Source organism: Magnolia sinica, chromosome 4 (genome assembly GCF_029962835.1).
Source record: "Magnolia sinica isolate HGM2019 chromosome 4, MsV1, whole genome shotgun sequence".
Classification (NCBI taxonomy): Eukaryota; Viridiplantae; Streptophyta; class Magnoliopsida; order Magnoliales; family Magnoliaceae; genus Magnolia; species Magnolia sinica.
Window position 1 is genome coordinate 78,212,229 of NC_080576.1, and position 17,321 is coordinate 78,229,549.

At 39.4% G+C, this 17,321-nt stretch overlaps 1 protein-coding gene across 3 annotated transcripts in view; it reads left to right on the forward strand.

Annotated features, from left to right (window-relative positions):
- The window catches only part of LOC131243258 (probable CoA ligase CCL5), an 87,099-nt gene that overhangs the window by 69,300 nt on the left and 478 nt on the right, over positions 1–17,321 (forward strand). Inside the window, exons 3-4 of one of the 3 annotated variants that reach the window (XM_058242452.1) lie at positions 14,084–14,151; positions 15,166–15,268. The exons of 1 other annotated variant lie outside the window; for it this stretch is intronic. In XM_058242452.1, the coding sequence (XP_058098435.1) occupies positions 14,084–14,151; positions 15,166–15,268 (171 nt within the window). The remainder of the gene's footprint in view (positions 1–14,083; positions 14,152–15,165; positions 15,269–17,321) is intronic. One more of the 3 variants, XM_058242453.1, reaches the window with a different exon arrangement.

The following is a 17,321-nucleotide window of genomic DNA, read 5'->3' on the forward strand; positions in this document are numbered from 1 at the left end:
ATCATCCAACCATGTCCATGAGACATTGGTGAACAATAGGGTACCCAAGTTCACAATCCCTATTATGCAAAGAACATACCCGAAGCTATTATAGATCCATTGTAATTTAAGTCACAATAAGCTATAAAAACTACAAATATTCCTCATAATCAAATCAAAACCAAAGATAGTTCAATAAACATGAATCAAAGATATAGAACCAATCCCATCAAACTATAAGCTTCACCTCTTAGCCTTAGCTAAGAGGTTTAGCTAATCATGACCATGATTAAACTAAATCCTAAAGAAAAAACATAAATAAAAATAAGGGAGAGAGAAAAAAAATCTACTCGAAGGGTTGCCCATGTGATCTCTCTCTCTCTCTCTCTCTCTCTCTCTCTCTCTCTCTCTCTTCTTCCTTTACTCCACACGTTCGATTAATGCCTTCTCTCTCTTTCTCTCTCCCTTTTATAAAGACACCAGGGGTGGTGGAATGAAGTTGGTGGAGCTAGGTGTCGGTGTGAAGAAGTGCGTAATTTCTTTACGCAGCAGAAACGTTCGCAGCCAGAGACATTTTACGTAACAACACTTGTGTTTTGAACCTGATTCTTGGCACGGTGAAGGTCTGACCGAGATTCCATCTTCATGGATGGGGTCATGTGTACCTTGGGCTCCTTCTGGATGGTTCAGATCATCCAACCGATCACAGTCAAGATCGCACAATGGCCCACCGTGGTCGATTTTCACGGACGCAGGGCCTTACGGAATTTGTTGTGTTGTGCTGATGGTGGGGCCCATGATTGATGTCTTCAGGGAAATCCACTCCGTCCACTGAATGCACGCCGAAAAACCAGTTGGAAATGGCTGGTTTCAGATTGGATTCGGTGTGGCCCACAGAATCTTTTACTCTATGCTTCTTCCTACATTTGAATCCCCATATTTATGCAATGACCGAGGAAATCAGGCTGCCAATCAGGGTACGATCGGTTTGGGTCCCTGAATTCAATGAGCGGTGTGGATCATCGAGATGTGTGATGATGGTGGCCCACCCGTATACGTTCGCAAGTCTTTGTTGCGGGCGGGAGTCTGATTTCGAGCCGAATTCAAATCCACTTGGTCAGCGGTCTGTTGACTGATTTCACGGGTTCGGTGCACAGTGGCTATGCACGTTTTATGCATGCGCGCTCATGAATGTGGGGTCCACATGGATGTTTTGATAAATCCACACCGTCCATCTGCCTTCCCATCTAACTTAAAGAGTCGAGACCAAAATTGAAGCATTTCCAGAGATCATGTGGGTCCCAGATTAGTGTTTTATGGGTTGATCTATCTGTTGGGCCACTTCCAAAAGGATCCAATGGATGAAATTCGACGTGTATGGTTAATTTAGGGTCCTTAAGCCATATATAAAGTTTCGAGTCAAACGGATGATGTGAACGCTGTGATCTTGGATTCATGACAACTTTCAAGCCTCTTGCACTTCAATTGCTTGATTTTTTCAGATCTTTGGCATGTAATTTCTTCAATCTTGGTCTCTTAAGGTCCGTCCCTTGTCATGGTGATTTCTGAGCGTTAAATCCATGCCTTTAATACCCTTTTTCAATTCAAGCTCCTAAATTCACCTTGCAGCACAAACATGATTAAAATGGAGCGTTAAACATTATCATGTATGTAAAATTATGTAATAACTAGGGTCTAATATGTAATATTTGACCCTCAACATCTTGCGATTCTGGAAAATTCTACAAAATTGGTCAAGATCAACGTTTCAGCACTTGATAACTCTTTAATTTAGTTCTGCACTTCCCTTCAGTAGTTAGAGTCAACTCAAAATACAGTCGTTGTTCTAGAGATACTTCACCGTCAGAAAGAGTTGTTGCTCTGCAAGGACAAAATATACATGAATTTCGCTATAATTTTTGAGTACATACAAAAATGTGGTTCACGTCATTATTAGGTGAATGTCTTTAAACAAACTCTGGCGGCCATTAATGAACAAATTACAAATCTTGAGGCCCAAAAGCAGACTGAGGAACTTAAGCTAAGAAAGGGCAAGGCTAACATTGCCGAGAACGTCAGCATAGTTGAACTTGAATAGTTAGAACTATTGAAGGATAAGTCGGCCGCCGCTTCTTTGAAACAGGAGCTTGTTGTTGCTCCAAATTAGGCGAAGCTTATCATTGAGGCCGAGCTCAACACGACTATAACCCAAGTTCAGTTGAAGCAAGATCTGCAAAGTTTCATGCTTTCTTTGGGCATTTCAAAATCATTGTAATATTAGTAATTTTTATGTATCAATATATTTTTTTTAATATATATATGAGAATTTTGACAGTATCTTAAAGAAATTTTAAATATGGATGGCATGAGTAATTTATAGTTCAACATATTGTCATGAATGATTTTTTCATCAATCCATGCTTCAATTGTATATTTCTTTATAGCTAGAGACATGGCATGCCAATAACTTAATTCTTACTTATTATCATGCTCTGTATTGTATTCTCCTTAGTGGGAGAAACTATCTTAGAGTTCGATTAGTAGTCCTAAGGCACCATTCACAGTTTAGGATCTTGAGTATTTCGAGAAACTACAATTTAAGCTCATAAGTAGTTGGAGCAACCATAGTTTAGACTCATAAGTAGTTGGAGTAAGTAAGGCTTATGCTAGCTGGTCTCTATAACTCTCATGAGTTCGTTAAACCACCACGTTCTGGGGAGTTCACTCACCACAGTCCATCAGAGGGACCCATTGAAGCTACCGGAGTGGTGAACTCGGTAGGATTTATGCACAGGGTTGGCCTTAGTAACTCTCTAGAGTCCACGGGGCTCATAAGGCTATCTGTATAGGTACCAAGTCCAAGGCCGCTAATCCATCAATGAGGGCAGAGCTCATATTGAGGTCACCCTTCTCTATGAGTTACTATTGAAATCAAGCCAAAAACCCGGTGGATCTTATGCACACTTGACCTATTTATGGATGAACCATATATCTCACACTACAACCCTCTTTCTCTTCGCCTGTATGACCTAGGTCCATTCATAGGAGGGGTTTTCTTTCAACCATCCCCATGGTGCTACCGAAGAGTAATATAGGTGGCATAGGTCTCATGCATGATTGACCTTCAGAGGCTTTGAGTCGCTAGCGCTCTCCATTGCTTGCATAAGTCTTATACATGTGGTTGGCCTTCATGGACTTTGAGTCATTGGCGCTCACCGTTGCTCACATAATATTCAGCGAATCGACGATATAACATAGGCTTTATGCGTACTTGGCCTTCATGGGCTTTGAGTTGCTGGCGTTCACCATTGCCCTACACAATATTTCATGAATCAACAATACAACATAGGTCTTATGCCTAGTTATCCTTCAGAGGCTTTAAGCCTGGACACACACCGATGTCTTACATAATATTTGGCGAATCTGAGATAAAACATAGGTCTTACACGTGGTTAGCCTTCATGGGCTTTGAGCCACTGGAACACACCGCTACCATGCACACACACACACACACACACACACACAAACATATATATATATATATATATATATATATATTACTCCCAGGGACTTGTTCTTTGTTTCCCCTATGTCATCATGTAGTTTTTATGCATAATTGGAGATAATCGAAATAATCAGGCCCATAATCGGCGATATTCCCTGATAATTAGAGATAGTCAGTGATATTCCCTGATAATTGGAGATAACCGGCGATATTCCCTAATAATTGGAAATAATCGGTGATATTCCTTGTTAATTGGAGATAATCGACGATATTCCCTGATAATTGGAGATAATCGATGTTACCTTTTTATGACATGTATACAATTTTATTTGAAGTCCTTTCAAAGGTTCTAGTAATAATTCAGCTGCAATTGTCGTTCCACATCATTACTATTGACAATTACCATATGAGAAGATCGACGATTATCTCTTTTTGGGATTATGCGATTGACGATCATATCCTTATATTTGGAAGACTTTAAAGGAATACTTGGAGGCCATATTTCTTTTCTACTTTTCTTTTTCTTTTATTAATGATTCCTCATCCTTGCCTCATCAGAGAAGGGAGGTTTATGAAAATACATAGCTGTGCATTACACTGTTACATTACATGACTGTTTGTCTTATTGTGCTTGTTCCATGATTGTAGTTGTTCTGCCCCCTTTTGATTGGGCATAATTTTCTTGAACAATTTCAAAATTAAAATTTTATTCCACTCAAGGATAGTACATTTTAATAAAATAAGTGTTGATAAGTATTCCTATTCCTCCCCCATTCTGATTCATGACCCGATAAACTCAATTGGAATAAACTTCCGTTATGACATATGGGTCATCTTATTTAGGATGAAACTTTCCTTTGGTCCTATGAGTAACCATGATGGTCCTTTTCAACATTAATACTACATCTCCTTTTTTGAAGAAGTGGTGTTTAACTTTCTTATCAAAAGCAGCGACTATTTGTGCTTGATACAACTCTAGATGTTACTACACCGCTAGCCTATCTAACTCCATTAGCATTATCTTGGCATTTTCATCTTCAGTTATTGACTCATGTATCGCCACCCTAAGCAATGTGGCCTACATTTTGATTTGCAAAATGGCTTCGACCTAGTAGACTAATGAGTAAGGTGTGGCTTTTGTTGCCATTCGATGAGTCGTTTGGTAGGCCCATAAAAGCCTCTTGCAGTTTTTCATCCCAGTCACGCTTATTTTCTCTGACGATTTTCTTCAGGATCCTGACTATCGTCTTATTAAAAGCTTCTGCCAATCCGTTCACTAACGAGTAATAGGGCGTCGAAAAGCAATGATGAATACCAAACTTTTAACACAACTTTTCGATGTTTCTATTCTTGGAAAGAGTGCCATTATCAGTAATAATTCTTTTTGGTATTCCATGCTAGTATATAATTACGTGACGGATAAAATCGACAATATCCTTTTCCTTGAGATTAAGCAGAGCAATGACCTTTGTCCATTTAGAGAAATAATATGTTGCCATCATAATATATTGGCATCCTTGCGAGGATGGAAGATTAATGGGGGCGAAAACATCCAATCCCTAGGCCACGAATGGCTATGAAGTCACCGACTGGTGTAAGTCTTTGGGTGGCACATGTATAATATCACCATATATTTGGCATTAATGGCATCACTTAGTGAAAGCTATTGCATCTTTAAACATAGGGGGCCAATAATACTCCATGCGATGTATATGGTGGAATAGATCTCGACCATCTTGATGGGCCCTACATTCTCTTGAATGAGCTTCTCATAGTACGTAATCGGCCACTTCCGTGTCTAAACATTGTAACAATATTTCATTATAAGATTTTCTGTATAACACTTCATTGTGCATGATAAATCTTTTCGACCTCTGTTTAACTTGCAATTTTAGTGACTGTTCTTCTAGGAGGATCCTGTATTTAAGATAATTAACAAACTGCTATTGCTAGTCATCGATTGTAACTTCTAGGTAAGATACTAGCCACACTTTGATCATTTCTCTTATGAAATCATGTGATGGGAGGAACTCCGTTCTTCAATTGTCATCTGGAGAGGGCTCCTGTCGGGATAAGAGATAGTTGCGGCCAAACTGGCCAGTGCATCTGCTTTTACATATTTTTACATTGGGGTATGTGCTCAATTTTAACATCATAAAACCGTTCTAGCAATTGGAGTGCTTGCTGGCAATAGGGTAACAGTTCTGGATTTCGTATTTCAAATCCCATGGTCAGCTGGTTTATTACCAGCTTGGAATCCCTAAAGATTTGTAGAGATAAAATTTTCATCTTGAGTGTTATTTCCAACCCTATGATGAGAGCATTATATTTGGCCTTGTTGTTTGTACACATCGTACTTAATGCAATGGAGTATGACAACATATCATTGTGGGAACTAATAAAGATCACTCCGCCGCCTACTCCTGACGCCCAAGAAGCACCATAAAAATACATCTGCCAAGGACTAGGTAGCTCAACTAGCAACACTTGCTCGTCTAGCAATTCATCAGAAATCTCTTCATTCTATGGAATTGGATGGGTTACTTAATTAAAGAATTAGCGATTGCCTGTCCTTTCACTACCTTAGATGGTCCATAAGTGATCGTAAACTCGAAAAGAAGCAACATCTACTTCGCTAGTCTTCCAGACAACATCGGTCGTGTTATCAAATACTTTATCAGGTCTACTTGTGAGATTAAAGTTATCTCATAAGACAAGAAATAATGCTACAACTTTTGTACCATAAAAATGAGAGCTCAACATATTTTTTCAATGGGAGAATAATTGCATTCCATCTCTATTAGTGTCACACCCCAAACTCGAAAATCGGTCTCAAAAAATTCCCGATTGCCGAATCCGGCGCCGATAGCCTCCATAGTACCCCATTCTCCGCTCCCGGCATCTATACACTAGGTTCCGATCCTAGGATCCTATAAGGAGGATTTCAAACATGATTTTGATTCAGTATAAGCATAACCATAAGCATAACCCACGAACAATAACCACAAGAACACCATCATAAAATTCACTATGATAAAAAACTTTGAGTACAATGCGTATGAAAGAGAAATACAAAATAATGAAAGTAACAGAAACTTCAGAAGCTCGGCTGCACACTCCAACTGCGGCGAGGCTATGGCTGCGTCCCGGTGTCACCTGCACGCATTAATCGTGCATAAACTTATAGAAAGCTTAGAGGGTGGTATAAGTGTGTGCGCAATATGAGCGTGCTCATAATGCAAGGTCAGAGTAATACGAAATTATGCTGATGAGTATATAAATGCAAGCAGCCGTACCAAGGCTATGAGGTACAAGATATGAATGCTATCGGCCAAATCAAGACCATGCGATGCATGATGCAACTCAAGTATACCAATTCTCATCAAATATCAGTACAGTTCTCATTCTGGATAATCATTGGGGTTTAGTATACTCCAAATGGCACTGCCCCTCTCCCATCTGTGCAGTCCAAGTGAGCGTAAGAAACCTTACTATCCGCCTGGCCAATAATCTGTCAATACCTATCCAGCACGTTGATAACGGACCCATTCATGAGCTGGTCAAACTCAACCTAGTAATGCCCCCTACCCTTGGGCGAGTAAGGCCACACCCCTTTCCAACCGACCACGACACAGTGGGAGACGCGACCTCCTGGTATTCGGCCCTCATCTTCTCATATATCCACTCGGTCCCGACGTTGGAGTCATCCTTTGGTACCATTGGGTTTAGAGATTTTCACTCAGGGACATCTATGGCGCCCCGATGCTAGAAACAGTAGTTTTAGTATCTAATCCAGCCACCTACGATGTGTCTGTGGAGGCTATGACCCTGATGTCGGTAGGACATCCAATAATCACAATCACACAAATGCAAGTGCATGAATCACCCTACCAGACATGCAACAATCCTACGCGTACCGCGTGCTCATGTGGGGCAACTCCGCCTATCAGGGAGCCTATAAACAATTTTTCCGAAGGCATATGCTATGATCAGTCACTCCTCATATCAGGCACACATATGATGCGTATGATCATGAATCATGGATCTATACTAAACAAGTTATGTGGTGATGTGCTCTGTTCATAACAAAGATGGGCCTAGACGGACTATACACTACAAGTATGGGCCTATCAATGGGCCCTAGGGAGAGTCATAATGCAGACATTTAACTAACATTATCCTTACAATGTGGACATTAAACTATCATTGCTCCCAAGTCATAGCCCGCTATAAATGTCAACACATATAACATGGTGGAATCACACTACAATGGGCCTTATGTACATCCTATTGGGCCTCGACCCATGGGCCTCTAATGCATCAAATGGGCCTCATATATCACATCGGGCCTACTCAAATGGGCCGAAACAAAGTGCCGAATCAACTGAACCAAGTTGAATGGGCCGAGTTGAATGGGCCGAGTTCAAATAGGCTGAACCCAACTCATCTATTTTTAGGAATCAATAAATATAAAATGAATCATATCAAAAGATTAACTGGACCATAGTGGAGATAATGATTTTTCCATGATTAAATTCCAGTGAGCCCCATCATAGGGTTTATTTCCCATCCAGCCTATTCATATGGTCACAAAGGCCTGGATCTAGAGGAAAAACAGATATCATTTTGGTCTAAACTTGGTACCCCCAAGAGTTTTAATGGTGGATGTTCAAACCCACTGATTCTTATAATGTGGTCCACTTGATCCTAGATCTGTCTCATTTTTAGTCTCAAGCCTTAAAATTTTATTTCAAAAATGGTTGTACGATTTGGATGCAATACATGCATCATGGTGAGTCCCATAGGGATGGACGACATAGATAAATCACATACCTCATGGTGGAGGTCCACATTAATGAAAGGCGTGGATACAATACATACATCAGTGGGTCCCATGTGGGGCCCACCATAATGTTTATTTTTCACCCAACCTGTGGATAAGGTTACACAGACCTGGGGCCCACCATAATGTTTATTTTCCACCCAACCTATGGATAAGGTCGCACAGACCTGGGGCCCACCATAATGTTTATCTATCATCCAATCTATTGATAGGGTCACACGCCTGAAGAAGAGGAAAAACAAATTTCATAGTGAACCAAAACTTCTGTATCAACCCAAAAGGGTTTCAATGGTAACCATTCAGACCCACTGTTTCCTGTGATGTGGGCTACCAGAGTATTGTAGATGACTGATCTTTGGAGGGGGGCCCGCTGCCATAAAGGGTCATCAAATGCACGGCGTTGATGTTCACATACATCATGGTGGGGCCCACGTCTGGGACGTGGGTCCCAACCCATCCGTCAGTCCGTCAGCGTGGCAGGCGTTGCCTGCCTTCTGGCAACAGCAGCGTCAACTGCAGCATTATATATTTTTTTATTTGTTTTCCCATGGTTTTTCACAGGTGGGGCCTGCATCAAGGAAATCCGACCCAACCATTGAATTATATGGCTCAATACAAATGCATCAAGCCCAATATTCGATGGGTTTTGGTGTACAGAAACATCAGGGCATATTTCAACGATAAAAAATGCCATTCTCTATGCTATGGCCCGCCAGAGGGTCAGATTGGCCTCATATTTCGGCTCAATGTCTAAAATGATCTGAGGAAAAGGATGAACGGCTTGGATTAAGTACATACATCAAGGTGGGGCTTGCATGAGCAGCCCACACTTCACTCTTAGCACCCACCACGTTATTACACATCTCCACACACCATGTCAGTTCACATTTCACGGTGGACTCTCGTCCAGCTTCCCTAGACACTGGACAGTGTGGGTACAACACAGGCACCATGGTAGGTCCCATATGCATGTGGCCCACCTGATGGGCCTGATATTTGTGTTTTCTCATCAGCCAAGCCCACTAGATGGCCTGGATAAAACAGATGAATGGCGTCAATAAAATACATCTATCATGGTGGGTCCACGATCGGTGTGGGTTTAATGGGCCATACCCATCACAAAAGAGAGAGAAAGAGAGGGAGAGAGAAAGAGAAAGAGCAAAAGAGAGAAATAAGTGGTGTAGATGGTGGGACCCCGCCACTATGGGTCCCTCATATGATTGCAACACATACATCAAATTGGATCCCGCATACAAGTGGGTCCTCAAATCATGAAATAAATGGTAGAAACTAAAAGATCACCCATCTCTAGGTCTTCTCTTTGATCCCTTGGACTCCTATGCTCCTTGCTTTCAACTATGATGGAGGTTAATGGGGTTTTTGATGGTAGGGATGGGAGATGAGAGGGTGGGCCACACTTGTTGCTTGAGAGAGAGGAGCTTGGACGTATGGAATTTCTTGCTTGCGAGATTTGAGAAATGAGAGAGAAAAAGAGGTGATGAGATGATATGGATGGGATGATGTGGTGGTTGTAAGGAAAAGTATGGGTTGTTTGAAAATTTGTAAAAGGGGAATGGTGAGGCGAGAGAGAGAGTTGACTTATGGAAAATGAGGGATGGGTTGTTGTACTTGGGGTATGGCTTGTACTTGACATTGATGAATTGATTGATTGATGGGACATATCGTAGAGATTACCTCAAAATTCGCAACGCGCGACATTTCTTTGGAATGAACGCGGACCCACAACTTCTAGCCTGGGTATCGGATCGGTGTGCAAGTCATGGCGACGGCGCGGTCGCTAGGGTACAAGTTTCGGGTTGAGTCGACTCAGGTATGTAGGACTCGGCTTAGGTTCTCGCGCAAACGTTGGACACGGGTCGAGGGTTGCCAGAATTCGACCGGGAGGACAGCAGAAGCATATGGAACGGTACGGTCTAGGTTACGAGTCTTATAATTAGGTTTCTACTTAGATAGTATAGGTCATTTTCTTTTCCTTTTTCATTGCATTAAGCTAGTAGAGCTCCCAAAGAACTTTCACACATGGCAATATATAAGATTAAAGACTTGCCTTTCATACGTGTTGTTAACAATGGGGGCCATTTTAATTGGTCTTTGATGGAATTGAATGCATTTTGGCGTGCATCATCCCACATGAAGTCTACTCCTTTCATAAGGTAAGCGAATAGTTGGCGTCTTTCTGCCAAGTTCGATAAGAAGCACTGAATATAGGCCAATTTTTGTTACAAGCTTTTTAGTTCTCCTAATGTTTTCAGAGGTGGCATTTCTTGGATTGTTCTGATCTTTCTTGGATCAACTTTTATTCCCTGATGCTTGATAATGAACCCAAGAAATTTACCGAATGATACCCTGAACATGCACTTCATCAGATTCTTTTTCAATTGTTTCTTCTCGAGTCGGTGAAATACTAATGATAAATGTTCATGATGCTCTGCATGGTCGAAAGACCGTACTACTAAGTTTTCAACACAGCACTCAACGTGCTTATGCATCATGTCTTGGAAATTACTTTGCATCGCTCTCTGATACGTAGCCTCGATATTTTAAAGCCCAAATGGCATAACATTGTAACAATATATCTCATAGATGTTCTGAATGTTGTAGCTTTTTCATTTTCTAGTGCCATATGTATTTGATTATATCCAACATACCAGTTCATGGACATAACTGCATACTTCATCGTATTGTTGATAAATTTTTTTGTTATGGGTAGTGGAAAATCATCTTTCAGGTATGCCTCATTTAAATTTCTGAAGTCAACGCGTACTCTGATATGTCTACTCTTTTTCTTTACATCATGATATTATAAATCCACCTTGGATATTTTACTTCTCTTATAAAGCCAACCTCAATCAATTTGGTTACCTCTTCCTCTATCAAAGGTGTTAAGTCGGTGTGAAAACGTCTTTGTCCCTGCTTGACTGGTTTCTTATCTTTAGAAACGTTGAGATGATGCATTTCTACTGTTAGTTTTAGGCTTGGCATTTTCACGTATGTCCAGGTGAACTCGTCTTTATTCCTTTTCAACAGTTCAACATACTGATCCACCTCATTTTCTAGCAAGCCAACACTTACGTATGTATTTCAAGGTTCATCTTCCATCCCCAGATTAATTTCTCATAATTTGTTGACGATCAACCTCCCCCCGTCTTATATTTGTATCGGCACTATTTCAGGGTGATTATGGGTTTGATCCCTAGTGGAGTTGCCATTTTATTTTATTTTTTTCCGACTAGAAACAAGTATTGGATATTGGAATATCCATATTCAATATAACAAAAGGAAAATCAATAAACAATCATCACTAATTTATTTGATTAATATAAATTCTTATTACATCCCTCGCATTGCCCTTGATTTTAAAATAAAGTACATTTAATCAATGTAATGGAGAATAGTTTAATAATAATTTTGATAGTATCTCGACTTGTATGGCGTCTGTTGTAATGATAGAGGAGTTGTGAAGGTTTGGAACCCTCGCTTTACATCGATATACATAGAATATGCACATAAGGGGTCGAATCCTGAATGAATCTGCAAAGATATATAATCATCAAATATATCGGGGACTCCTGTTGAGTGGCCGTGCAAAGAGTCCCTGTTGTGCCGTCACGCAAGAAGCTGGTCTTCTACTCCTTGCATCTTCTTCCTTCTCTTTTCTTCTCCCATGCCACAACGCAGGATACCTAAATGCCACAACTCTTGGATATGAAGACTCATGAAGATTTTTCTCTGATGCTCCTCCCTTGTTAATGTCTCAAATGAGAGAGGGAGGGGTATTCATAGGTCTCCACATGTGTGAATAGCCAAATCTACACAATTGAGTGTTGTTATGCAACCACATACCCCTGTTGCGCGGTTGCCCAAATAGTCCCTGTTGTGTGGCCGCGCAACAAGCTAGTCTTATGTATGGGGCAAATATTTTTCCACTGTTCACAAGACGCTCAAACAGTCTTATTTAGTTGTGTGGTTGTGCAACCTATCTCTATTGCACGACCACGCATCAAAGCACCCTTGTTTTGGATCTTCAATTTTTTGTGCTCCAACAGATGAACTGTGGTGATTGAACACCAATGTTAAAACCTTCCTGGGGCTAACCGTGATGGTTATATACCATATAACCCATTCATAAGGTAATCCCCATCAAGATGAAGGGGAAAACGAACTATATGGTTGATCTAGAACTTTGTTGACTCAAGAAGTTTACAATGGTTGGCATCTTCGTCTTAACTTTTCATGTGGTGCATCCCACTTGAGTCTTAGATCAACCTTACTTTACGTCATGCTGTGACATGAGCCGGAGAAAATGATGGACGGAGTGGATGTCTCTCAGACATCAAGGTGGGCGACATAGATCTTTTCCCTTTTGTTTTTTTACAAGCTCCCTAGAATAAGTGTTCTGGGCCCACACATTTAAATGCTATGGAATATTCTTGTACATCCACGATGATTACTGTGGATGAAAACATCGCAATTAGGAAAACAGCAACGAACTATCACTACAATTAGTCAATTCTATATTTATGATATGTATATATAATGTGATTAGCAAGGGACAATTTTACACAAGAAATTAGTTTTTTGATGAAGTAAAGATTTGGCAATATTTAAAGTCATGGGAGGGATTTTAGTGAAAAGAAAGGGTATTTATAAATAGAAAGGTACAATTGATTGACTCTTTTTCTCTTTTTAGAAAGGAAAAAAGAAAAACTTTGATACATTGGTAAGTAAGAAGGTTAATACATATGCATTTGAAATTATACACATGGAAGCTAATGAATGAAAATTAAACTTTGAAAATCATGGGTTTAGATTTATATGGGTTTTACCTTAAAAGATGTTATTTTATTTTTCTAAATGGATAATTGGTGGATATTTAATGGATAAATCCATGAATACTCCAAATTCAACAATTGAATGCCAATTAATTGGAGCTTAAAAATTGAAGGACCGTTCGCTAAACGCCTAAAATCCAGTTCATCTCATCTCATTCAACAGTGATTATGTTATAGAGATCATGGTCTCTAATGATTAATTGTCTATTAGCATGAACTTTTATATATTAGAGATCAAGATTTTTAATCCATAATTATGTTAATTAAAATGAGACCAACATTTTTGGATGTCTATCAAACAAGGCCTAAATTAATCTCAGCGAACATATCTAATGTGATTATGATATAATGCACATGAATTGTAATGATTTGAAAGTGCACTTCCTTCCTATTCATCTCTCTCTCTCTATGTGATTATGATATAATGCACATGAATTGTAATGATTTGAAAGTGCACTTCCTTCCTATTCATCTCTCTCTCTCTCTCTCTCTCTCTCTCTCTCTCTCTCTCTCTCTCTCTCTACATGCCTTGCATGTGCCATACACCTGGTGTTTCAACTAAAGGTGTGTTTATTTTTCAAATGCACCAGTAAATGGATGAAAATGGGTAATGTATACTTTTCACTTTAAATTTTTAATGATATTTGATGAATTTTATTGTAATGAAGAATTTTTTAACATGTTTGTGTATGTTTTATACCTTTATGCCGATTGATAAAATTACAATGATTACAAATTCTTTTGCCTCTCTAGTTACATGTGCATTTAACTTGCGATTGTTATGTTGTTATTTTTGTATTAGCAAACACTAGCAATTTTTAATAGTTAATGATAATACATTTACTTTGTTAGACATAAATTTGGACAAAGAAAAGACCCCTAATGGGAAGTTTGGTTTAACAGGTTGCACCCGCAGAACTCGAGGCATTGTTGGTTTCACATAACGAGATCACTGATGCAGCTGTCATACCGTACGTGATTCTTTCATTTTGGATTAGAATATAATACTGAGGAAGCTTTCTACTTCATCAATTAAACAAATTTTGGTTCATTGCAATTCATCGTTGTCCTTGTGGCTGTATAGTGGATACACTGGAGATCGTGCATCTAGCGTCATTCCCTTGATGGGGCGTGGTGGACCAGCCTTATCAATTGAACTATCCCAGTCACAAGATTAAACAAACTTTTCACCTTTGAACAAGGATGGTCAAGCAATGCTAAAATACAATTAACAAAATCCTGGAAAGATGATACGGTGGAGCCAGAGCACTGTATCATTGTGGTACCATCTCTCTACAGGAACACGTGGTAGGGTGATGTGTGAATCAGGTATATCCATATCTGGTATACTTCCCAAACCAATCATATCAGACAATTCTATCCCTCCAATTTGTGGCCATTAAAGCAGTTGTGGAAGATAAAAATAGTTGATGGGTGAATATGTAGTTTATCAAACCGTAGAAAAAAGAAGTAATGGATAAGATTAAGATGTATGCCATTCATCCTAGTGCTAGTAAATGGGTAGACCCGTTCGGTACATCACCCTACCATTCGTTCCCTAAAGGGATGGCTCAACCATATTACATGGCTCTTCTAGCTTTACCCATTCATCTCCCATCGTCGGATCGTACATGACCACTATTAAATGGTTTGATAATCACTACCGTCCACCAACTGGGTCTCCTCAATTTTGAATCTTCCAATGGGGCTCACGTGCAGATATTTTTGGATATTCGTCTTGACAATATGTCAAACACTACCTTAATGGCAAATCATCTAGAAACCTCATTTTATTACGATCCATCAATTGGTGGTACTAAAAGAAATAATTAAAAATAAAGAGAGAAAAGGGCCCCAATTAACTATCAATTCACTGCCAGTTTTGGAAAGTTGGCCCTCCATAGTATTTCCATTCATTTGAGTCGAGTTATGAGAAGTATATTCTTTTATTGCCATCATTCTAAAATGAAAATTTTGTGAATTAGGTTTCCAGACAAGGAGGTCGGGCAAATCCCTATGGCCTACGTGGTTAGGAAACAAGGCAGCAATCTATCAGAAAGTATGGTCATGTCATATATTGCAAAACAGGTACCCTTATAAAACTTTAGCTTTAGTTAGCAAGTTTGTGACAAGTGCCTACTTAACATGCTTTTCCCTTCTGCTCCTACTATATGATGATCCATATTGTCCATTTAAGGCTCCCAAGGTGTATTGTCAAACATGGGAAGATTGTGACTAACCATTCATGCCAAAGAAGAGTTAGAAACTGCTTGTTTGAAGCGACTGATCTCAAGGTATTTTTTATGGATGATGAGATCTCTGTTGACTACTGGATGAAAGGAATGGATCAACACATAGTGGTCAAGAGGGAGTATACAGAGCCAACCTCTTTTCTAAAGACATTAATGAGAGAGCACCAATGAGTATATGCCATGTGGCATCCTAAAAATACATTCGGAAAAGAATTCAAAAATAAATTGTGAAGTGTTTTTAATTGCCCCAATTCTCCCAGCCTTCTAAAAAATGCTACTTCTCTCTTTCATTTGAGCTCTAGCTTGTTAGAGTTCAACTGAAGGATTCTATAATACATCCTGATGTATTGCAATATGATTTTTATTTTTTTAATTTTTTAATAATTCTGGACATTATCCATTGGATTTGGAATTTTTCAATGACCCAAACTGTTTATATGACAAGTCTCCCCTTGAATAGGGATGTTTGAGAAAAATCTCCAACATAATATTTAAACTCCTTGATGATACAAAGGTAATGGGGATTGTCCATGTTCAAAGCAAAAGAGCCAAATTATGAAAGAGTTAAATAATTAAAAGATTGTATTTATTATATATTCATAATACAAAGTGATTCTTGTTGTATAAAATGTTGGATCATTCTAAGATGACTCAAATTCAAAGGCTAAAGTCGCAACATATCATATTGCAATATGGAAGGATGCATCCTAACAACTTTCCTTCCGTGGTGTTATAAAATCTCCTTCTATATGCATCAGGTCACGGGATGTTGTTAGGATCTATGGAGGCTGATCATTAGAATTGTATTATTCATACAAAGGGTAATTTTATAATTTCACTGTGTTTTATGTAATCCCTAGTTCATTTTAGGTAATATATATTATACATACATACATACATACATATATGTGTGTGTGTGTGTGTGTGTATACAGAGAGAGATGCTGTCATTATTTTGAGAGCTGCAACTTCAAATTTTTATTTTTTATTTTTTTAATTAATTAATTTATTATTTTGCCTTTAAGCATAGTGGATTGGTGTGAATCCGTTGTCACACAGAATGGGAAAAACATAAATCTTAGTGTTGCGATTTGCATTCCCCCTTGCCATATTGATATTGTTGTGTTTGTGGTCGAGAATGGATCCTTCTCCCAATAGATGTTTGTGAGTTACGTTTGAACTTCTTGCATAATCTGCTTTATACACATACTGTACATGTTAATGACATGAGTGGTGGGATTTTTGAGCGGTGCATAATATGTGTTACTATAAAGCTCATGGAAAGCAAAAGTCAAGGGGTCCCATCTTTGGTTTTGGTCTATGGTTTATGGTGGCCAACTCGATGAGTGGCGTGGAACATTCAACACAGTATTACAATGGTGGTTGTGCTGGGAGTTAGCTCTCTCACCTCTCTTCTCGCCAATGGATTGGGAATTTCCCTTAGTGGACACCCTCCTAATTCTGTCATTGGGTTGGGCCTGGGGTTACCTATGTCTCATGATTTTGAACTGTCAAACTGGGTACATAACACTGGCTTATTTGGGTACATAACACTGGCTTATTTAAAAGCTCTATTTGGATTGGCCGAGGCATGGCCCATTGACTGCCCTTGAAATACCACCCATAGCACTTGACAGTGAATGGTAACGATGAAGGCTATTTTCACAAGCTCCTCTTATGAGCTTCAATGACACACACACACACACACCTAGCTTAGTGCCCGTGACCAATTATCCCTATCAGCTGGTGAGACATTACAAAGAAACAAGCGGTTAGGATGATTGAAACATGCATTCTACATTCATGTGTCATTCACTTGCCAGGTGAGTGAGGCTGAGTTTTAGGGCAATAGGTATGCAGGTTGAGGACTATCTGGTTGCCCTCTAGGAT